The 25,263-nt window shown below is 37.4% G+C and overlaps 1 protein-coding gene across 8 annotated transcripts in view; it reads right to left on the reverse strand.

Moving 5' to 3' along the window:
- Cacna2d1 (calcium voltage-gated channel auxiliary subunit alpha2delta 1) overlaps nucleotides 1-25,263 on the reverse strand; it is a 428,021-nt gene that overhangs the window by 139,891 nt on the left and 262,867 nt on the right. For all 8 annotated transcript variants that reach the window (XM_013070350.3, XM_013070351.3, XM_004839765.3 and 5 more), the window contains one exon: nucleotides 15,295-15,424. In XM_013070350.3, coding sequence (XP_012925804.1) covers nucleotides 15,295-15,424 — 130 coding nt within the window. The remainder of the gene's footprint in view (nucleotides 1-15,294; nucleotides 15,425-25,263) is intronic.

Here is a 25,263-nt window from a genome sequence, read left to right on the forward strand (position 1 = left end):
GCTGGGCCTGGCACAAAGGGCTTCGGTGGTGGATTAGCGGGGGTGCGGGATTCTCACCGCAATAGGGGATCTCAGAAAGGAGGTCTGACTCCAGCGCTGTACAAAATCATATTTAAAAGGAGCTGATTACACACCTTCTCTCTACCTCACCCCAGCTCTGGTGGCCTCTATTCTGGACTCTGATGCTACATGGCCAGGGGTTTTAGCTTCCACAACACACAGCATTTATCAATCTAGGCTGACTTATTTTACTCTATAATGTCCTCCTGTTCCAACCATGTTGCTATAAATGAAAAGATCTCATTTGGGGGGCCTGAATATTCCACATTTTTAATTCATTCATGAGTCTAATACTGTGCAGCACAAAAGGAAGCTGTACTCTAGAGTTATCACATTTCAAGGTAATTGGAGAAGAGTTTGAATGTTTCCAACATATAGGAACAATTATAAACTGAACTGAACTGAATTAAAGCAGTGTACCCTATAAGTAAGCACAAATACTGCATCATACCAATTCAGTTTTAAAGAAAACTTAACTAGACTCTTGGAATTCAATTTCCAATAAATTGTGACCACTATTCTCAAGTTATTCTGTGTTTGATAGCAAAGAACCAAGAAAAGTCAAAGCATCAAAATCAAGTTTTGCTTTGCATCACAGACCTTATTGACACCAGCTGCCCACCAGGGGCAAAGCAAGTGTTCTGAGCAGCAGGGTAGGAGTGGTGGTCACAAAACACTTCCTTGGAAAGAAGAAACAGTTTTCAATGGAGCAGGGAGATGGGCCAGACCTGGAAGGCTGTCCCCATGAGCGCCCTGGGGGGCTTGGAGGCCAAGTCAGGGGTGAGGCATTGGACAAGTAGAATGCTGCGGAGTGGCAGGAGGGAAGGGACCAGGTGCCAAGGCAGGGGTAACACTGAGGTACACTGGGATAATCCAGAAGAACCAGACACAAAACAATTCCCCTGATAACTGCGGAGTCAGGGGGGCAGAGAATCACATTTACTCTCGCGACTCCACTGAGAAGGCAGCGAGGAGACAGCATGTCTCAAGCGGATTGGAAGCAGAAAGTGAGGGATAGAAACTTACTGAATCCACAGGGAGAAGGGTGGCGCCTCCCCAACTAAGAAGCCAGTGATGGATGTGGTGAGGGGAGACAGACCATAGCACAATGAAGAGAAACCACGGACAGTCAGTCCATGGTCACAACGGGTGGGGATAGGATTATTAACAAAGATGAGAACAATGGAGGAGGAGAACATCAGAGAACAGTGATAATCACAGGACCTTGGTCTATAGGAGGAGGTGACCAAGGGATCCACACACACAGTTACTGAAAAGGCAGCTGGAGTAAGACTGAAACTTGGTCTGAAGGCTGCATGGACATTAGAACTGGGAGGATTTTTCAGTGACAGCAGAAACAAGCATCTGAGTGAAGTCACCAGGAAACCACCCTGAGAAGGACTGTAGCCCCTGGGGTGCTGAAGAAACTTCACTCATGGGAGAACAGCTGCTAAAGGGAGTAGGGCAGACCCAACTATTGTAAGCACAAAGAACATCCATCCTAACGTTAACAGTGGAGGGTACACTTAAATATTTATTGTCTTCATTAGGCAAACAGTGACTATGTCTCTCAAAGGGTTTTCACACACAAAAATAAATGTACCGATTATAAATTCCATGTGCTCTGCATAACTCAGTCTGTCAAGAAGAAATAATACAAGGAGATAGCAAAACCAATAAAAACCCATTATGTTCTAATGCATGCTTTGAATTCTGCCTTTTTCACAATAGTTATTGACTTGAGTCAAGTCCCAGGGACACTGTGCCTGCACGTGGAGCAATGCTGGCTGTCGCCTTGGAGAATGACCCAGTGCCCTTCTGCCTCCCTTGGAACAATGGGGCATGCGGTACACTTTGCGGGGCGGCGGGGGGGGTCTTCTACCTTGCCTTATTAGGGCACGAAGTGCACCCAGGAGTCATGTGTGTATTAGAAAGATGTGTCAAATTGCTGAGCTTCCTGTCCTGGACATCACTGCATGGCTGTCTTCTGCAATTCTCTTGCACAGTGACTTTCTGAAATGACTGCAAACTGCATCAGGAGCTCTGACACACCAGGCCGAGCAGTGCCATTCACTCTCACAGAGGCAAGATGACAAGAAGGGCCTATGTAGGAACAGATCTGGGTTTGATTTCTCAAAGGAAGTTTCACCTTAATATCACAAAATATTATTTCATAAAATAGAAACGTTGGCACATGTCAAGTGACACTCAGTCTCACAAGCCTGTAGTTACCATTCCCTGATGTAAACATTACTGGCATACTGAAGTGGACTGCAACGTTTTTTCAAAACCGTCTTTGCCTTCAGCCGTCTCCCTCGGGTCTTGAAAAGAAGATCTTACTGTCCTGTCAGTTTGTGTTCTGAATCAAAGTGATGGGAACCAGGCCCCTTCCCATGATTTGTCAGTTTCTCTGGCCATTCCAAAAAATCTGAGGCTAAGTCTTTGCATATCTGTCTTCAATTCAACTGAAATTTTTTGATATTCATTCTACCAAAGTATCACTCTTCCATTGCATTGGCCGTGTTTACTATTCCAAAATGCAAAACCTCCAACAGTTTCTGGTGAAAATCAAAATCAACAGCCTCAGAAATTTATCATTTTTAACATTTTACTTTGCAATTTTTAAAATTTGCACACCGTTGAACAGGGTATGGATACCGTCTCAGAGAGGAGGGTGAAGGTGTATGCATGAGGGTTACGGTGTCATACGCTCTCCTTACACTGACGAGGTGAATTCCAGGTACAACCTGAACACTCAACTAACTGAAGGCATCCAGTTATGGCAGCCTCTGTGCCCTGGCAAAAGAATTTCTCACGTGTTCATAGACAAAAAAATATGGGTTTACAGTTTCATAAATTCCAAGTGCAATGAGACTGAACTTACTGTCATTCTGTCTCATTGGCCAAGAGACTCCTCCTGACTGGATTCCCTAACCCTGCAGGCCCCAAGTTCTGCCACTTGAAGCGCAACTTATTAGTCACTTAATGGAAATTTTCCTACTTTACACGAAATCCAAACATCAAATCTTACTGCCTAGAGTTAGTAACTCTTATGAAAATGACAAGTTTTTCACAGGCATTGTCAGTGTTTTGGAGGCAAGAAGATGTGTTCATACAAATAAAATCTTCCCTCAAACTATGGTACTTTTATAGGCATTTCAAAACAATTTCTTTTTCCCAATTCAAAGTAAATTAAAATAAATGTTATCAACATCAAAGTATAGACCATCCAAGCACACTTTTTCCCTGTCTCAAATTTGAGTGAATGCACAGCTTGTGGGAAAGAGTTCTACGCACAAATGCCACAACCATGTGCCAGATCCACAAGCCTGTCTATAAAACGGTACAGTGAGGATCAAGTAGCAGACTGGGAATGGTAGGTAAGTATTTCCATTTTCATAGTGTTTCAACAATACTACATTTTTAAGCTAATCTTTTTTTTTTTATTTGGGGCTAAGATTGATTTTCTTTAAAATGCTTTAAATGTTATTTTCTAAGTAGAGTTTGAAATCATGATTTATTTTTTTGGTACCAGGGATCGAACTCAGGTCCTTGTGCTTGTGCAGCAGGAGGCGAAACCACTGAGCTAAATCCCTGGCCCCTAAATGTTGATTTTTTTTCAAATGTATACATGACAGTAAAACCACGATTTTATGGATAAGTGCTTTGAAAAATGATGGAATTAAAATATTTGGCAATATTTTATGTTGAAATCTAGAACTCACTGCTTATGCCAAACACAAATATACACACAGCCATGCTAAATGTGTGAATGTAGTCTTCTTTCACAGATGCCGATCCTGGGGGATTCTTACATACACAGACTCAATTGGAAGTAACTGTACACTACCAAGGTGAAAATTTGCAGAAAATGTCTACATGTTTCAACTGTATGTTGCCAGTAGAATTTAAAGTTTTCAACCAAGTGTGTCTCAGGACAGAGTTTTCAAATTTCCTGTATTAAATTCTGCAGTATTTAGGGCCAGCAAGGGCCATGTCATGTGTCCAATCTTTCAGATACAGACTATGGTAATAATAGTACTAATAATGTGTGGCTAATCAGGGAAATACAGCAATGCCATGGTAATCTTAGTGGCATGACAATGACATATCTATCCGTTTTGACAATTTAAATATATTTTTTCCACAGCCCACTGACCCAAGTTAAATTCATACTTCCTAATATGAATTTAGCTTTAGCCCCATGATGACAGAGCCTATGTTAATTCCATTACATTTTGCCAATATATTAACAGCAGTAGAATTGTGTCCATGGGAAGAGTCATGAACATCACATGCCCTGCTCCAGTATATTTGTGGAATGACTTTTTTAATATATGTTTAATTTCATTATATAATTTCAGCTAGATAATCCATAACTTCTCCATTAATAATGATTTAGGTGGAAAAATACAAAAGCATCAGTCTAACCAAAGAGTGAGTCAGAAACAGCATTGGAGTGACCTTTGGCACACAGGCCTATGGAGAAGACCACGCAGATGAAGCAATGTGACTTCTCTGATGAAGAGAGGAGAGAAGGCTGACCATGCATGAATTCCCGAAAAGCAGAGAAGACTGTTGAATCACACGACATGACATGGCACAGCATGACATGGAGCCCAAACACATTCTTCTGTACATAATTCCTAATATAATTTACTATAGTACTGAAATATACAATGCATGAGTGCTAGATACTCAGTGTTTTGCTTATATTATTGAATTCTTAGTAAATTTAATTGAACTTTAGTTAAATGTGTGAAATCTATGAACTGTGAAACACAAGTATTCTATAAAGGCAGACTACAGCTTAATAATTTAAAAGTCCTCAAAGGCAATAAAGTCATATTGTACTCAAATTTCAGATGCATGGTCTGTTCATTAAAATATCAAAATCTATCTTAAAGTCAACAGTTCAATTTCATGTTCATGAGCTCTTTATGGTACTGTAAGAGCTGTGTCTGATGAAAGCATTACAGCTGCGGAAAAATCTCTGATGCATATAGCATGTGTGCAGCTTGAGCAAGGCCACAGGTTCAAGCCCTGACACTTCTGTATGAAGACCTGGGCTGTGGAGGGGCTGGGTGCTGAACTCAGTGGAGGACAGAACTGTGCCCAGCACTCATGAGCCTTCGGTTCAAGCCCTAACATCCCCAAGTATTCAAGTGCATACCTGACGGTAACTTTACTCGCACTTGCGGAAATAAATTCTACACTGTAATTCCATTCTTTGTTGTTACTCACTAAAATACTGGTATTTTAATTCAATGAGTGAATAAAAAAGTGAATATGTGTATGAACTTACAGGTGACAACATTCTCATTGGACGTATTCCAACATAATTCAGACACATGTTTTCTAGTGAAAATAAAACCTGGTGATGGATAAAATGAGACTGATTTTGTGTTGATGGTCATCAAAGACTGATGCAGTCAGCCTACACACGTTTTCTTCTACGCTTCTTGTAGTTCTTTGATGTGCCTATTATCATATTATAATTCTTACAAATGGCAATTTTGACATAATGTCTTTGCTAATGAGCTGTTTAATGTTCACAAGATAACCCTCATTTCTCTCTATAATTTAAAATATTTATTTTCCACCCCATCATGTTTTACTGTACAAAACAGGCTCACAAAAGCACTGCACACTCCCATGCTTTCTTAGCTTTTGGACTTTGGAAAGTCTTTCAAGAAATTCAAAAACAACTCACAACATCTTTGAAAATAATGAGAACTAGATAATAAATTGAATAAATCTGGACTCTATGAGAAGATTTTAACAGTGGAACTTTAGAAAATAGGTTGTGGTGGATATGAACTACAAATTGAAATAAATGTAAAAATTGGCTTGATGAAAACTAAAACATATAAATGCTATTCTGCACTAAACTGATTATATACAATATGTGGTCTTTTAAAATTACAAATGCTTTTCATTCAATTATTTCATCAGAATCTAGATTGAAGCTCCTATTTCTTGTTTGTTTGTTGGGTTTTGGTACTGGAAATCAAACTCGGGTTCTTGCACTCGCGATGCAGGCAGTGGAACCACTGAGCTAAATCCCTGGCCCGGCCTGGGAGCTCCTATTTCTTGAAACTCTTTTTGGAAATCATTATTTGGAATTGTACTTAAAATTGATAACAAATACTTTGGCCTTTCAGAAATGATTTTAATTTCTAAATAGCTCTCACTCCTTTCTAATTAAGTCTAATAAAAACGTGTGGGCGTTTTCTTCATGTATTTTTAATGTGGTATTTACTCTATTTCCTAGGTTAGACAACCAACACTGGCAGTCATTCCAGGTTAAAATGTGAGAAATAACAAATAAATATTCAGCATTATTTCATAAGTCTTACACTTAAAAAACCAGGAAGAAATAACTTTATATTTAAAAAAATTTGCTATCTTTAGTTTGAGTACAAGAACTTCATATAATGAGTAACAAATAAAATACAAGGGGAAATCAATTTTACCCACTTATTTTGTAAACTGGGAAAACTGTTGGATATACATTGAAATCAGCTTTTCTTGTCCCGTGTGTGTGTGTGTGTGTGTGTGTGTGTGTGTGTGTGTGTGTGTGTGTTTTGTTTTGAGCTCTGGAGTGGAGTTTAAAACTGAAGGAGTCATGAAAGTAATTTACCCTGAAATAAGAATGTTCTTCTCCAGGTCAAAGAAACCCTGTGATTCATGAAGGGTGAAGATGAAGTAGAAAAGCCATTTTAAAGATAAAGAATACCAGACTTATGCAAAATTAGTTTCTTTCCAGTATAAAACCTGTGCCAGCTACCACCTAAGGACTTCTGCTTTATTCCCCAGAAGGCTGGTCACATGTATCACATTTCCATATGGCCTTGGGGACTATAAGAAAGTACAGAAAAAGCAGCTGGTGTTCATCAACCTACAAGCACAGTGATGGGACATTTCTCCTGGCATGTCCACGTGACCATACTTAGAGCTTCTACTTACTTAGCTTTACAAGGAACACACGATAACAAAATTTTTACGTAAGACTGAAACATGATTTTCAAGGCCTTCCCTATGACCTTAAGATGCACCATAACTCAAATAGTTTTAAAGTTCCTGTATTATTCTTTAAATTAAAAACTGTCTATAACTGGATTTAATGTAATGACAAGATGGACTAAATTCAATCTGATTACCTGCAAGGTTTAAAGCCCCATACTTTAAATATCTGATGTTTTCATCTTAAAGCAAAATAATCATGAAATCTTTAGTGCACTTGAAGTCTTCTTCTTTTCAGTAGAATTTTAGAAATATTTAAAAATGTCTTTTCATCTCTAGAGAGAACTCTCAGTAAGATTTTATCCATGAAGTAAAATGCCAGATGATTAAAAAATTCTCATCTCCAAGTCCAGATCTGCATCTTCTCTCCAATTGTTAATCCTTTTTAATGTGCTGTGAGCAGGACCGTCAGTGTCAGTCTGTTTTGGAAGCTATTCTAATTCAAGATTTCATTATCTCTCTTCTTCAACCTTTGAATGGCCTGTCACTTGTTATACCCATCATAAAAGCAGCCAAGAACGCCTCTGATTTCCCGCTCTCCAATGATCGAAGCACTGAATTGTGTACATGTCCTTTTTCATTCCTTTGTCTGTATTCCCTCTTAATTTATTTTTAGAGACAAAGAAAACAGTGAATTTTTATTCAGGCTCTCCACTAAGCAGGAATGAAAGTACAGCACTAACTAGTTATTTTCTAAATCCCTGAATACTCCTGCTCAAAATGATTTACAGAGCATTTTTTAGAACACTGTACCTAATAAACTACGAAAAGCAAATGCAAATTAAGGAAATTTAGTAAACATATAATACAAAATTTGAGCCTCCTCTGAAGAAAGGTGGCTGAGAAACAGCAGTTCTAGGAGGTGTTTTAGGAAAATATGTGGTGTGGATGGCTGTGTGCACCAGGAGGCAGCAGGACTTGTGGGGGTTGCCATCCTTCTTAGGTGGGAGACAGGGGGACAGTGCCGAGATCAGCCTTGTATGTTGACACAGATTCTTAAACTTTTCTAAGTACTCTTCATCCACTGAACTTTATTTCCTTATTTTGTTTCTGGTTGGTTGGTTTGTTTGTTTGCTTGATTTTGGTGTTCAAGTTCAACCCAACTCACTGAACTTAAAGTTCAGACTCTGAATTAAAACACTGGAAAAGAAGGTGTGGGGATGGAGCTCTGGAGGAAAGTGCTTGCCTAACCATAGTGAGGCCCTGGGTCTGATGCCCAGCACCACACACAGAAAATAACCGGGAAGTATAAACAGGTAAAAGGGGTCTTGCAAAGCTGAATTTAACAGCCAAAGACTTCTAAACCATATAATGCGCTATGAAGTTTGAAACATCAGCTTTAAATTGTTCACAGCTTGTTTGTACCCACGCTTTTAAGACTGGGTTTAAGCTAATGGCAATTTTTCTATGCAAGCAAATTTGAATCCTAGTGTGCTTTGGCATCCATAATCAACACCACAGATTTGATGGCTTAAACGACAGAAATTTACTTCTCATGGTTCTGGGGCTCGAACCACAGGATGAAGGCGCTGACCGTGAGGTTTCTGGGGAGAGCCCTCCTCTGGGTTTCTCGGTGGCAGCGCCCCCTTGGGGAACACCCCGTCTGTATGCACACAATTCGATTCTCCTTTTATCAGGCCACTGTCACCATCAGAGAAGAACCCCACCCTCACGACAGCATTCAACCAAAATTAACTCCAAAAGTCCCGGTCTCCAAGTAGTTACACTGGGCTTAGACATTCGACATATATAGTTTTGGAGAAAAACATAATTCAGTCCAAATCAATTTGCAAAATTGATAACATTCTTATTACTGAGTGGTATATTATTCTATAATCCTAAATGGATCAAAATACCAACATCTAAGTGATGGGAGGCATACAGTGACTATGTCACTCGGTTATGTACACATTTTCCTATTAGACAAAGAATACAATAGTGCATTCTCTGAACATGCATGTGTTACAGAAGCATCAGTGGAGAAAAAAAAGTGCCAACTTTATCTCAGAAGTAGAATTGCTTCTTTTGTGCCAGACTTATTAAATATGATCAAATTATCCTAGCCTAAAATCTATGCTTTGAACCTCAATGTCTTTTTATGATGTTCTATTTCTCTGGCCTCCTCCTAATGAGCAGCAATGCTAATTATTTAAGTTAATCCCTTCATTACAATAGATGAATTGTTACAGAATCCATTCTTACTGTTTCCAGTGCCCCTTCCCAGATTTCAATAATCAGATTTCGGGTTGCATGATTCAGGATCAAGGCTTTTTAATTTAAACATTATTTTAATAATAAGAAGGAAAATCTCCTTTGTTAGTATTAGAACCTTGATAACATTTTACTGACAGTTCTTTAAAGATATTTAATGTTTTTAGCCATTTAATATAAAACCTTATAGAAAGGAATGATGCACTCCCCATAGCTAAATCTTGCTGTTTTCTAAATCTTCTCATTAAATACTAAAAAATCAGTAAACACAAGACTTAAGAAGACTATATTGCCAAAAATATTTGCTATGATGGAATTTGATCTAATTTCCCATTTCTGATGAATATCAGCCTAGAAAATGAGTGCTGTGATATAGGCCTGGGACCTGAAGATGTGGGCACTTTCCAGGCATTCTGCATGGAGCCCCGGCCGCAGGGGAAATGTCCCTAGTGGGGACACTCAGGGACTCACAGGGATGGCGCAATCAATCACCTCATGGGAGCCGAGCAAGCAAATTTAATAAAAATGAGTCACCAGCTTGCAAAATGCAGACCACTGTATGAAAGCCTATTGTGATTTTCAATATGTTAATAGTGATTCCAGTTTATTTCTTGGAACTTTTAAATCGTTATAAAACTTAAATTTGGTATAGATTGAGTAACATGCTAATATTTTGAATTATTGTCAAAAGGTATTCTTTCTACATTCGTCTTATTTTGGCATTTGGGGATTTAACAACAGGAGGGTGGAAGTGTTTCGTATTGGACCCATCACTTTGTCTTGTGACCCACGCTGCTGGCCAGAGCCTGGTGAGGAGCGGAACGGACCACCCAGTGGTAGAGCCAGGATGGGCCGCCACTTCCTGAGGGTTTGGGTTCTGGTCCATGGCCCATCCCAGCTGAGCCTGAAGTCAATGGCTATCTCATTTTTACCCTGGGAATGCACATAATGTGTGGAATTCTGGAGGCTCAGGTTCCTTTTGTATAATTTGAATTACTAGGTACAGGGCTGGGGATTCAGCTCAGTGGCGCCATGCCTGCGTGGCAAGCACAAGAATTATTAGGTACAAATAATCTTCAAAAATAACAAATCATTTAAAAAAGCCCAACTGATTTAACATAGTAACTACCAGTGTTTGAGAAATCGATCAATTTATATAATTAAATCAATAATTTAATTGCACATAAATGTGCACTACTTTTGCAAAGTGTTAAAAGTACACTTTATGTACATTGTTTCAATCCCACATATAACCTTTTAATCACTCCCATGGCTGCTGTGAAAGAGCCTATTCTTCTATTCCATATTATATGACCACTTACTGATAATATGCAGGAAATACATAGATGGATTTCTTAATATCAGCCTTATATATAGTAGCCTTGGTAAACTATCTTAATTCTGCAAAAGTGTTTTAGCTTCTTTCTTTAGAACTTTTAGATAGTTTCAGTTCTTACACACCAATATCTGTGACTTACCTCTACTGCTTGGCTTATTAGATTGTGTAGCGTCCCCACCATACTGTTGTACACAGAGTGGCTGCCATCCCTGATTATTTCTGACTTACAAGAGGTTAAGGCTAATATGAATGATATCAGCTATGGATTTCTTTTAAAAATTATTAAAGTAACTTCTTAATTTTTCTGTAGGTAGTGGTATTTTGAATAGATTTTAATCTAAAAGTGAGAGTAAGACTAGACAATACTCAATCTGACCCGTTGGTATAGAATTTAGTAATATTATTAGCCATCTAAAATACTCAAATGTTAGTTCAGTTATTTTGACTCCACACATTATTATTTTAATACATCGCTTGCTTTGTAAATGTTTTCCTTTGGATTTTTTTACCCTCTATAATGAGATTGGCTTATGGTTATCTTTTTTCTTTTTTTGTACTGTTTTTATTTTTGTATAGGAAGTGATATAAATTTATGGACTTCACATTTCTTCTGTATTATAGTAAAATTTTAACAACTTGAAAGTAGTTCTCTGAAGGTTTTATAGAAATTACTCAAAATAAATGGATTTTTTGATAAAAAAAATTTGAAAACGATTCCAATTTATTCTATTCTCACTGGCTTACCATTAAGTCCATCTTGATTATTTTGACCATGCATTCTTATCCTTTTTTAATGTTTTGTTGTAAATTTGTAAGCATTCTTTTGTAATTTTATCTCCAAAATAGTTATACATCTTATATTTAACATTTTTGTTTCTCACTTGAGAAATATCTCTGTATTTTAAAGATTGATTAATGTACTGATAAAGTCTATTGTAATACTTTTTTGGCCCAAGAACACTAACTATCTTAGAAAGGATTGCTCTCATCTGCCTTTGCATATCAGAGCTGGCGAGAGCATGTTTGCCATTAAGCTTGTCAATCAAATTAGATTTTACCCTTTTCATTCTGTAAAAGGTATATTATTGTTACTTGTTAGAATAATGAAATTAAACAAGTTGTTTAAACAGGTAAATATAGACTGTTAGCTTAGTGCTCCACAAGAAAATGGTGCATATATAGCAGTTTGGAGAGACTGGCTTCTAAAACTTACAGAAGAATATGAAGGGCTATGTACACGTTTGTCAGCAAAGTTGGCAAGCCGCTTTTTCCTTCCTAAGTTAAACCTTAACAACTTTAAGATGCAATAGACTAATGTGCATCAGGGTACATTACAATGGAAGTGTTATTGTCTGTTAATTAAGTTTACAAACAGCAAGTGATTTTAGTAAGGTAAATGACACTTCAAAATACAATTCCTGAAACTTTCCTGTCTTATTAAAATGAATATGTGTTTGAAATCAAAATATGCTTGCTTATATTATTTCTAAAATGAGAGTACTGCATCCTTACTGCATTACAGTAAGGTTAAGTGGAAGGACAAAATTATCTGTTACCTGAAAGCTCTGGGGAAATTTGGGCTCATTTTTATTATTTTCCCTTATTAAGGTATATTTTTCTGGAATTAGCCATTGAGTAATATACAAGTTCTATTGAGAACGACTACAGAATATTGTACAAAAGCACTCCCTAAACTTACATCTGAAAGTATTCAAAAATTAATAAAATTCTGTGAATAAAAGCAAACTACATCAGAATATTCATTCCTTGTTTTTCCTGAATTGCATGATTATTTTCTGCACTCACAGATAAATGAGATCTTTAATTTAAGTATGGTTCAGGTGTCCTCAAAATTAAAAGTAGTGCTAATGAAATTTTCAAAAATGGGAGCTTTCAGGCCGGGGATTTAGCTCAGTGGTTTCACTGCCTGCTGCGCAAGCGCAAGGACCCGAGTTTGATCCCTGGTACCAAAAAAAAAAAAAAAAAAAGGGAGCTTTCAGATGGTGTTCCAATTAAATATGTTATTTTTAAAGCTTTAAATAGATCACTGAGCACAAATAATCACACTTCAGTTCAAGAGATTTCAAAAAGTAATCACCTTTGGGAAATCTGAACACAAGATTTCTTCTGAGGGTGCAGCTACACATCTGTCCTCTGAGAAAGCACAGGCTGATTTCCTCAGCTAAGCCTTCAATTAAAGTGCAGTTTCATATTCATTAAACTCAGAAACCTAGAACAACCTTCTGAATCTGATCTGTCCCAACGCACCGCCTGAAGAACACTGGTAATTACAAAATTTTCCAGATCCTGTTGACATTTCTGGTTTTCCTTCTGCCATTTATGCATGTGCAGCCCATGATGCTGAGTATGGATTTGCAAGGGGCTTGGGCCTCACAGATCAGAATCTCACTGATGAGATTTCAGCTGAGGAAGACGCCAATATCAAGACAAAATAGGGCTAACCAATAATCCAAAGACAGAGCTTCTTTTTCTTATTTTAAAAGTTTAAAATATTTCAAACAGTATCTTATAGCATCTAAAAACATATGTTTAAATATTTTACATTGGTTTTCATAGTAGTAGTTTTGACTCCCTATAACAATGTAAATTATTCCCTACAAATGCTTACAAATAATTTATTCTAAATTGGAAAGAAAAGCATTTACACTCAAAACTCACATAGGACACTGAAAAATGTGTGTGCTATATAAAAATTAATATATTTTTTTAAAAAGTGTTTGAATTTCCTTTATGTGTTGGATTTCATGTCTGTACTAGTACAAAATACATTAAGACTTTAATGATGAATGTGGTGTCAACTAAAAAACAGTAAAAGAGGAAAAGAATAAGAAAATGAGGATTCTCTTCGAAGTATCTTACACTTCCTGTGGACAATTCTGGTGCCTGAATTTTAAAAAAATCTATGAATTTGCACAGAGAACATATCTTGATGACCAGTACCTAGTCTCCCTCCAAGGAACAAAGAGGTAAACAGGCAGGGTCATGCCTTCTTTGTTTTCATAACAGTGGTTTTGGCTTTAATTTACTTTCCATACAAACCTTCCATGTAAATATTTGTATTAAACAAAGATGGGGCCGGGGATTTAGCTCAGTGGTTCTGGCACCTGCCTTGCAAGCACAAGGTCCCGAGTTTGATCCCTGGTACCAAAAAAAAAAAACAACCAAAGATGAAATGAATTTTGTCTCAAGCCACATCCGACCATGCCAGTCTATTCCACTGTGAATGCAATAGACAGATGAGTAATAAGCAATATTATTTGTTGACAAACCCATCAAAACATAGGTGTCAGAAAATTTGGAACTAAAACTATTTTTTTAATTGAGAAATAGCACTACATAGATTAGTAGCAGTGGAATAGTTATCACAATAGATACAAATATTATTGTAAATACTAAAATAATTAGTGAAAACTAGAAAGAGATCAAACAAATTTTAAAAGCTATGTCTTGATTTAAATCTCATGTGCTTCCAAAAAGTCCTTGGAAGTAATTCTGTGAGTTTGATTGTAAAGAGGTAAATTATATTCTACATATATACACGAGTTGGTTTCTGATAGAGAAAACTGTATGTTAAAAATCTTTCAAAAATCAATTATTTGAAAATAGTAGGTGTCTTTAATAAGAGCAGAAAAAGATGGGGCATGTTGCTCAGTAATAGAGTGCTTGAGTAGCATGTGCAAGGTCTTGGGTTGAATTCCTAGCAGAGAGACAGAGAGGGAGGGAGAGAGACAGCAAGAATAGAATGAATAAAATAACTATGAAAGATGAAATCTGTTATACAAAGAGTCATTCATGCATTTAAATGTTCTTTTTAAACAAATAATCCAAATGAAACTACACATGGAAGCTAATTTATAAAGTCTATTTACTTAATCTTTTGTGCCTCAATAAATGTTATAGTAACAACCAACACAGACACATACTCTGAATGTGGTACCATATAGATAACTTATATACATGAACTGATTTCATCTTCAGTGTTATTTCAGGTTAGTAATCTCAACTCACTTTACAGACGAGAAAATGCTTGCCCAGAAAATTGCAGAATTTGGTGAAGGAAATGATAGGGATTTGAACCCCAGCTCCAGAACCCAGACATCCTGGGCATACTCTGGATGCCAGATCTATTCCACAGCCCGTCTGCTTCAGGGAATAGAAGAAACATATTTTACACCCTCCAGCGGGTCTTTCTGGCTCTTCCCCATGGTAGGAGGCAGCGTGCAGTGCATAGGAGGGCACAGGGCATGGGAACAGTGGGTCCAACACCAGCGCAGGGCTGGGAGAGCCCACACCCTGGGTCCCGGGGCACTGTCCCTCCTCCTGGTGATGCAGACCTGCCTACAGGTATTTGTGTAGTCAAGACGCATGGATCATGCGCTGTTCACAACATCAGTTTTGGTTTCTTACACAGATTTAACATGGCTTTGTTTTTTTTCTTCTCTCGGTGCTGGGGATCAAACTCAGGGCTTCACACATGCTAGATACCTGCTCCATCAGAGCTACCCTGCACCGCTCAGAGACACACAGACCACTTATAGAAATAGCTCACACCTGCTCCTGCCTTGGGCTTCAAACCAGGGATCATACGACAGGCAAGAGTACAGCCTTCCAGCAGCCGTTCCTGCCCTCTTACTTACAGCCCTCGTAGATGTCGGTGGGAATATGGACTGCTGCATGCTGGTAGGATATTTGTCTTCCAAAATTAGCGTCTTCAACAAAAACAGGCTTAATCCTCTGGCTGCCTGGCTCACTGTCATTTTTTTCAGACTGCAAGGGAAAAGATGGGTAAGATACAATTTTACAATTTACACTAACTTGGATATGGTCACATGTACTTCTTCATTTGTTAAATGTCTATTCCTCAAAAAGTAGATCTACTACTTTCCAATAGCATACCAAGATGGCACTGGATACACACATTTTCACTCCAGAATAGCATTCGTATTACCTCCTCCTAGTATTCACATAACAAACTTTTCTCCTCATTTCTTTAATGTTGGAGTCACTTAGAAATCACCTAGAGCTTTTCCCTTAACATATATTAAGGTGTACATTTAAAGAACAGGATAAGCAACTTAAAATACAACCAAATTAAAAGCATCAACTTAAACAAATTTCACAATTTTTGTTTTTAAATTTATATTGAGCAGTTGAGGATAGTTTGACAACTAATAGTCACTAAGGTAGGATTAAAATATTGTCATTGCACTTTATGCTTATCATATGTACCAACAAATGTTTTAAAAAAGAAATTATACTAAGAAAAAAGAGACTTCTTGTAACGCTAAATACAATTAAATCCTAACATTAGCCAATTTTTTTCCTGAAGTAAGAACAAAGATTTAATCAATAGCCATTCAACCAAATCCCACGGGATTTTGAAGTCAAAGATTAACTTCCCATCTACTGGGAACTCTACTTTGATACTCAGTTGAAATTCACTTGAAATATAGTTTTTAAAAACCCTTCCTTAACTTAAATTTTTAAAAACAAAATTAGACCTGTGTTTTCAATTCCTTCACTCTGGAGCCTATTTTGTATATTCCAAAACCAATCTCTCCAAAACCAAACTGAAAAACTCACAACCTTTAACTAAGATTAATGGCATAAAAATCCCATCTTGAAGTGCACTTCTAAGAGGCAGGGACACAGCGGAGAGAGGAACTGGTCAGCAGAAAGGGCAGCGACGTGGCCGATAAACTCGGCAAGGATGCAGTCAGTGGGTCTGCAGGATTGAGTGTCCAACCTTCCATAAAGCACGGAAAATTTACACGAGCACATAAAACATTAGTAGCCTCAAATATTTGAGGACATGCACACACATATTTCTGGTGGAAAAACTGGAACTTTAGACGCAAACATGAGCAATCAAACCATTTTTATTGTTAACAATGGCTTCCAAAACTCCAGGCACCACCCATTACTAGGTAATGAAATCAATTCACTAGGCCATGAACACATTATTTATTCATTTATTTACTTTTTTGGCACTGTGGATCACGCTCAGGACCTTGAGCTTGTGAGACAGGCGGCAGAACCACTGAGGTAAATTCCCGGACCCACATTACTTTAAAAAAAATTTTTAAAAATAACTTTATTATCAAACATACACACATACAAAAATTAAAACCCTTCAAAGAAGAACAATGCAAGGGGTAAAAACTACAATAATATTCAAATACAGTAGAACTCAACCAAAACAAAACTGAAAAGCACTTGAACATTTTTCCATATAACTTAAAAAAGCATCTCAAGCACTAACAAGACACCAGAGGATGTGATTTGTTTCAGAAACATTATTTTTTAAAAATGGGACATTATTCAGAGAAAATATGAGCATACAGGGGCCGGGGATTTAGCTCAGTGGCTCCACCGCCTGCCTCGCAAGCGCAAGGACCGGGGTTTGATCCCTGGTACCAAAAAAAAAAGAAAAGAAAATATGAGCATACATTCCTTACCAGGGGAAGAACAATTTGTGAAGCTTGTGGTTCAGTTAGGAATCTCTGTGTATGTACAAGGACACATAGGTGTGTGGGGTCTTTGATAAGTGTTTGAAAACATAGCGGGAAAGCCACAAATATGTAGTTGTTCTTGACAAAGTGAATTTGCAAAGAAGAACAGAGTCATATTGAAAGACTAAAATTTGGCAAAATTCCCTAATCAAACATTCTGTTTTCTCAAACAGAAGCCAGGGTAGGCAGAGTGAAGAAGGGAGGAGAGAGACAAGAAGGGAGATGAGAAACACAAAAGAAACCAGGGAGCAAAGCACTGTTCTGCCGAATTTAATATAACTCATATGCCTTGGCGACGTGCTTCATAAATACAAGGACCAAAGTGATCCTCGAGGTTCCTACTTTGGATTCAGCCACGGATTTTAACGCATTTCAAAATTCACATTCTATTCTATTCCTGGGCTCTCCTGAATTGAGTAAGAGTCCATTAAAACAAACTATCAGTATTGGTAACACGAACAGAAGGAAAATTCCAACTAATGAATGGTTATCCATCCCAGCAGCAAATACTGAATTCGTAAGAAGTCACACAAATTTTAAAGCAGTGGTTTCTCAAAGTGCAGTCACTGGGAAAGTGTCCTAGCGATGATTGCAGCTTGTTAGTCTGAAGATCTAGTCAGTAAAAAAGAGGCAGATGAGCCCAGCCCTGGATACTGTCACCTCTAGGAGGCTCTTGTATAAACTAAAATTTGGTGCCCATTAATTTAGGGTTTCAATAATGTAAATGAGATATATGTGATTATTTAGGCAAACATAAAAAATTAGGATTTATCAGTAATAAGCATAATAAGGGACAGCTACATTTAGTAAACTTCCATGTGTAATGATACGGTTTTATTATTTGTGATTCATGGATAAAGGCAGAGAGTACAATGGTGAATAACGTCAGAGGATGCTGGAAAAGACAGTGGAAGCTCTGCATGCTCCTGGGCTTTGCTCCATGCTGAAGTAAGGTGGGAAACAGTGCACGCTACATACTCTACTGAAACACTAATGCACATCAGTGTGCTTGAGGCTGTAAGATATTCTGCACTAAAAAGTGTTTAGCCCAGTGTTTTCAAACTTATGTGACCCTAGAACCGCTCTGTCTCCATATGATACTTATTAGGAAATGCCTAACGGGAAACCTGTGAAAAGGCCGAGTGGATTGGTAAACGACAGGAAATTGGACTTGGCTGCATTAATACCATTAAGAAATTTGATTTTACGACAGTTACTGTTGTAGGTTTCAGACTCATGACCTGTAAAATATGTGATTTTTGGTCTACAGATGTGGCCCGTTTCCTATGGGAAAACCCCCAGGGAACCTCCTCCCCAACAAAAAGGAGCGTTTCATACAGAGGAGGAGGGGCTTCAAAAGGGCCCCCGAGCCCATTCCAATGCCCTTTTCTACCTTACATTAAGATTGCACAACTAAAGGATCCATAAAGCCATGGGTCAGTTCTGAAAAACGTTAGCCCGTTTCTACAATTTTACAAAACACATTACTTTAGACATCTTTCCCCAAAATCACATATTCATTTATTGTAGCAAATTTCAAGTATATGAAATACAGTATAATTAGATGATAGAAACTACATTCATGAGCTAAGGTTGGGAATATGAAGATGTAAGCAAATATTTTACTTACCCAGCAGACATTTATTGGTAGAGAAAGACTTATCAATATAAATAGAAGTACCATTTAATATCTAAATTTGAAAACATTAAATGTTCAAGAACAGTAGTATGATCATAAATTCTTTAAAAAATTATAATACTTTAAAAAGGTACATATTAGGCAAAAATGGAGAAGTGTAAAAACCTACTTATTTTGGGAGGACAGAGAGGTGAAGGGAGAGATGAATGGTGGTAAACATGGCTTACCAGTCTTACGGTCGACTTTGTATTTGAAAATGTATTTTATTAATATTTGTGCCCTCTTGTTTTTTCCAATAATAAGTAAATATGTGTTACATTCTGAATTGGAAATAATTTTTATTTTTATGTCTTTTACAATGCTGTCAGGCATAATGTAGTTACCTAGGATGAAAACTTCAGTACTCTGAATTTCTTCTGCATCTTCTCACACTTGAAAGTTTCCACATTTAAATATAAAGAAGGGAAAGGAAAAATTATGGGAAAAGAAAAAAAACGGACGAAATCTAGGTAAATAGGGAAGGGTGGAGGGCGTGAAGGGCACACAGGTAATGGGGGAAAATTAAGAACCAAGATACATCGTGTACAGGTAAAAGCACCCAATGATAAATGTAAATGTAGTGTATACCTAAAATGTACCAATAAAAGAATTAAAAATAAATAAATAATCTTCATACAGGGTCTATTTCCTGTTTAAAATAAATAAATAAATATATTTTAGAGAGATTCTTGCACTTTTAAATTACCACATAAAGGGAATTTCAGAAAAAAATTTAAAATAATAATTTATTTCTCAACTTGTACACTCATGTGATGAGATTTGTATTAATGTGCAGTTGCTAAATATATTACAAGAAAAATACAGCAAGCCTCCATGTTCTCCTTTTTTTGGTCTAGATAAGGCAAAATAACTTCATAAAAATACTAGAATTTCCAAGTTAAAATCACTATCTTTAAACTATTGAAATTATTATCCCTGATCCCATCATACCCCGTCTGTACTTTTCCTGACATGACAGAATATTGTTTAATTAAAATGCAGTAAATATTAAACACAAAGTAACTGACATTTTGGAGAAAAATATATTCTGTAATGTGTTAAACATCTCAAATTCTCCCTCTGAAACAAATATCTTCATGTTTTTCAGATCATGGACAAGAAAAACATACGTTTTCAATTTTTAAAAAAATCTCTCTCCTGGAGTCCACAAGCCACCTTGTACAAATGTGCACATGGGAGCTGTATGAGCAGGTTGTGAACTACATTGACATTTGTTTGGTCAAACACATCAGAGTGACAGTAGATGCACTTTTTCAGGCTGTTCTCAATATAATTTCAGTTATTAAATAATGGAGTAGATCACTTAAAATGGGGCACAGACTAAGGCTGGAGTAGCAGCCCATCCAATTTTACAAGCAGTGTGCATTAGCAATTAAATTTGGAAAGGCACAGTAATTCTATGGCAGACACATAAAGCTCTTGCATGTACATTTATATCAAGATAAACATTCTTATATTTGATTTTTATATAAGAAAACATTAATTCTTAATAATTTGTGTTTTCATAGAAAATGATTTCTACTTACAGTAAATGTGCCAAAATTAAAAATTTATGCCTAAATTGCATTGAAAACTAGCTTAATCATTTCCTGCAACTCAGACTGAGCATGCTCATGCCTGAACTTTGCTTACAGTCATACTCTCGCTGTTTACCTCCCCTTCTATTACTTTTGTGAACCACAAACGATCAGACACTATATAGCCTGCTCAAAATTTTCCAGTATGTATGTATGTATGCATGTATGTATGTATAAGTATGTGTGGTTTTTAAACTTCCACATCAAAATACATCTTTATAACTTAGTTATTTCATAGATGTTATTTACAACAGGGCGTTGGCAACTTTTATGATAGAGACATTATTGGCTTTAGAATTTTTAAAATTCACAATGATATCCCCAATATTAAATAAAATTTTGATTATGCCACATGGTTTTGGGCATGCACTACAATCCTGATAAATACTTGTTAGAGACAGCCTACTGTATAGGACTCATTATATTTCAAATAGACTTCCATAGAGGTAGCAAGTCTGAACATCCTGGAACACTGGCATACTGTTATCAACACTGACAGTCTCTCCTGTGAGCAGGACAGCATCACTGGAGTTTCAGCATCTGGTGCTGGTCCCCCAGTAGAGAATGGTCACCAGTTCCAACTCCTGCAGAGAAAAGCCTTACTTACAAACCACTTAGACTGGTCAGAAATGGAGACTGATCAGTGGAGCTGCACCAGACCATGCCCAGTTAAGGGATGCAGAGAGGAGGCAGTATGGAGCCTTCCTGACCTCAGAGCTTTCTACTTGAGCTGCAAGGACAGGCTGCAAAGGGAACAAGGAGTCTAACACTGTGACCCAAGAGCACCACAGAGTTGCTGCTTTAATGGTTAGAGTGCTATTGTACCCTTGAGGAGGCCATGATGCACATAATCTCTACAGACGAGCAGATTCCAAAAAAAATAAGCACTGGACAGCACTGAAGGCAGATACTTAAGGACTTAACTGTAACAGTACACTTTTCCTTTACTGAATCACACTAAGAAAATAGAATTTTAAAACAGTGAATCTAATAGTTATTATCCTTCCATAAATACATGAGCTCAGCTAATCATGTTTGATGTAACAGTACTAGATTCTTTTTGATGAATTTAGGAGAATCCTCCCATTCCTTGGCCAATTAAAATGTTATAACATCTTACATTTACCTTGCAGAAATCAACTGCATTAATTATTCAAAGGCAATTTATTTAACATATTAAGAAGAGTGTTTTGAAATGAACATGAACAGTATATTTACAGCATCGATGGTCAATTGAAGAAATAATTCTTTTCTTAAAGATTAAATTCATTGTCAAACCTCCATGAATTCTTTTCCTAATAATTGTGACATATAAACAAAGACAAGAAAAATAGTCTTATGGAGATAGCAGACTTTGGCCAAAAGAGAATAGAAAGCAGCTGAAATTGCACAATAACACAAAGAAAGATAGAAAGTTCAAAATAACTGTATGGAATATTAAAGCAAAACATTACAAATTTTCCAAAGAGTGAAGACTTACTTAAAAATAAGTGTAAATAGGGTTAATCTGAACTAAACTAAGTCAAAAAGGTATAGTACTCACTGCAGTAATTTGTTTTTTAAATTTAAATGGCAACAATAGACAATCTTCAAATTAAATATATTAAGATGTCTGATGAGAATTATAACATTAAATAAAAAGTTGCAACATAGAACCTGAGAACATTCTTGAAACTCATATATCTTTGTACAGATGAATGCCTGTGAATTACCTATCACAGGATCTAGCACATGGTAAAAAAGTGTTCCACCACAATTACAGTATAGGTGAATGTCTTAGTCACTATCTTGTTACTGGACACAATACCCAACACCCACAAGTTAAAGGAGGGGAGATTTATTTTGGCTCACATTCTGTAGAGGTTTCAGTCCATAGTTGGCTGTCTCCAAGGCAGGGTGGCATGGCTAATGGGCATCGCAGAGGAGAAACAGCTCATGGCATAGCAGGCAGGAAGCAGAGGTAGGGATCAAGGGAGGAGGAGGGTGATAGACCCTTCCAGGCCAACCCTCCCCCCCAGTGAGCCACATTCTCCAACCAGGCTTCACCTCCCAACATCACATTCAGCTACAAACTCATCAGTGGACCAATCCATTGATGAGTATCACATGCCCATGATCCAGTCACTCCCAAAGCCCCACCTATGAGTGAATGAGGCTTTGGGGGACATTTAGACATAAACCATAACAATTAGCATGACAAGAAAGAGTGTTGGAGGCTAATTTATTTATTTAATTTTTGGAGACTAATTTAAATGCTACATGTAATAAAGAATTTTCAGATTATCAGCATCAGAAAGTGATGTACCACTATAAAGTACATCCATGTCTATGCTCTCTTTACGTATGCACCCTATTTAGGGAAGAGGCTAAGACACTTCCATCAAGACATTGTGAAGAGCACTGTGTGACTTCAGAGTCTGCAGGTTCAGTATAACAGTTCCACAGAATCCAGATAGTAACATAGATTAAAATATATTATATGAATATTTAATAAAACAGGAATATGATTTATTAGATAAGACCAGTCTATTTCTAAGAGATTAAAATAAAATTTATATTGTGATAGACAAACATACTTTATAAGGCATTTTAATATTAAAAAGGTTTAAAAAGAACCCACTGCAAGGTCAGCAGCTCAATCATGTGCCCTTCACATCTGAGGCAGAGACTCGCTAAAGTCAGGCCGCTCAGAATGACTCAGACCTGAACTCTAGGTCTCCAAGATCCCCTTCCACATGCCTAATTCACAGCTGAGAATGCATGTCTAAGTAATCTTTGAAAACCGAAAAAAAAAAAGCCCAAGAGCACAAAACATTAAAAATACATCTGAAAAAGTATTTGAAATTGACCTTCTGAAAAACAGAATTTAGAATCCCTAGAGGAAACTGAATCTCATCAAACTTGTTATTGGTTTTACAATTTCCCCCTGTGAATCCTAAAGTAGCTATGTTTTATAAAGGGATGCCTGCATTCACTTTAAGATCTCCATACTAAACATCCAACACTGGGAATAGTGAATCAGATCAGTAGAAACCTGATCCAAAGTCTAAGGTGAATTTGCATCTCAAAGGTTTTATTTTATCCACAGCAACACTACTGTAACCTAAAAATTGTTAATGATAAAACTAGTTGCATGGGGCTGGGGATTTAGCTCAGTGGTTTCGCTGCCTGCTCTACAAACGCAAGGACCCGAGTTCGATCCCCAATACAAAAAAAAAAAAAAAAAATTAGTTGCATGAAATACATCAAAATTAAATATGGATAGGACAATGGGTAAGTATCATAATTCAAAATTTACTATCAAAATTGTCTGCGACACTTCGAACCTAATAAAATCCTGTGATTTGCAGCAACAGGGCTAGAGCTGAAGATAATTATGTTACGTGAAATAAGCCAGACACCGGACGGCAGGCACTGGGTGATCTCACTCACTTACACGTGGGATCTAAAAAGGCTGATTTCATAAAAGTCAGGGCAAAATGGCCCAGAGAGCAAGGAGAGGAGCCAGGGCGGGTCGGCCGGGGCCTGCTCGGTTGCACGGAGGAGGAGTCCCCAGGTGCTGCTGTACAGTAGGCTGGTGGTAAAAACGATAATGTAGCCTTTGAAAAAAAGCTAGAAGGGATTTTGAATGTTTTCAACATAAATGTTTGAGGAGATGTTTCAACTGATGTACACATTACACAACATGTCCATTTATCAAGTCGCTACTTGAGATCCCGTTGACACGTGCAATTTTTATGTGTATGCGTCACTTAAATCTAAATATTAACAAAGCAAACAACATATTTGTTTACTAAGCACGGGCCGTGCCTGGGTCTCAGACCCTCTCACGGGTTAGAAATGACTAGGGGTAAGTTTGCTCTTACTTACATAATTCACTTAGTATGCTAGGAAAGTCACCTTTTGAAACAGTTGTAACTTAAAGGCTGTTTAAGTTGTGGCGTCTGAGAAATGAAGTTTGTTTTCACTGCTGAAGAACTAATCAGGGCGCAGGTTTTCACACGGGACCTGGCCCTGCCTGGGCTGGCCAGCGCCCAGAACCTGCAGGCCACACGGACCACACCGACTCTACTCAGGCAGCGGCGCTGCGACGCCTGGACACACACACGCTTCAGCGCACCAATGCCCCGCGCTCATCCAGAAGACCCTAACGTAGTAATAGTGCGGGGCACCAAGGGTTACTGCGAACTGCAAATGGTAGAATAAGTAAATATACATGTTGGCTATTAATATACCTCAATGCAAATACATTGCATTCAATACAAGTAAGACACATTTTCGTTCCAAAAAGCAAATAAGGAAACTCTTACATCATTTATTACACAGAGGCAAAGCCGTGTTGTAACTCTGTAACATCATCTTTTGAGGATGCAGTATTTGCCAACATCAGAGCCTGAATAAAAGCTGTCTACTGGCAGATTTAAAAGAAAAAAAAACAAAAAAAACTCAGATCTAACCTAGACTTTGATTCTTTCCTTGACAAGTAGAATAGATTTTATCATTATTTGGTGCATACCCTTATGAGCTCATTCTAAAATGACATTCATTTCTACAGAATAAAACCATGAAAGATTAGGCTTTTAAAAAAACAATTAGATGGGCCTGGGATTTAGCTCAGTGGTTTTGCCGCCTGCTGTGCGAGCACAAGGACCTGAGTTCGATCTCCGGTACCAAAAAAAAAAACCAATTAGATGACACATTATGTTAGAATTAATGTTAAAGTAGACAAGATTCTCCTAAGAAGAAAATAAATACCACCATACATTACGCAAAGGAATTCAGCAAAACCAGACAAATGTCCCAGACAGATCAAATTTC

The sequence above is a fragment of the Heterocephalus glaber genome, unplaced genomic scaffold (genome assembly GCF_053883595.1).
Source record: "Heterocephalus glaber isolate CG9 unplaced genomic scaffold, H.glaber_assembly_v1.0 deba00000678, whole genome shotgun sequence".
Taxonomy (NCBI): domain Eukaryota; kingdom Metazoa; phylum Chordata; class Mammalia; order Rodentia; family Bathyergidae; genus Heterocephalus; species Heterocephalus glaber.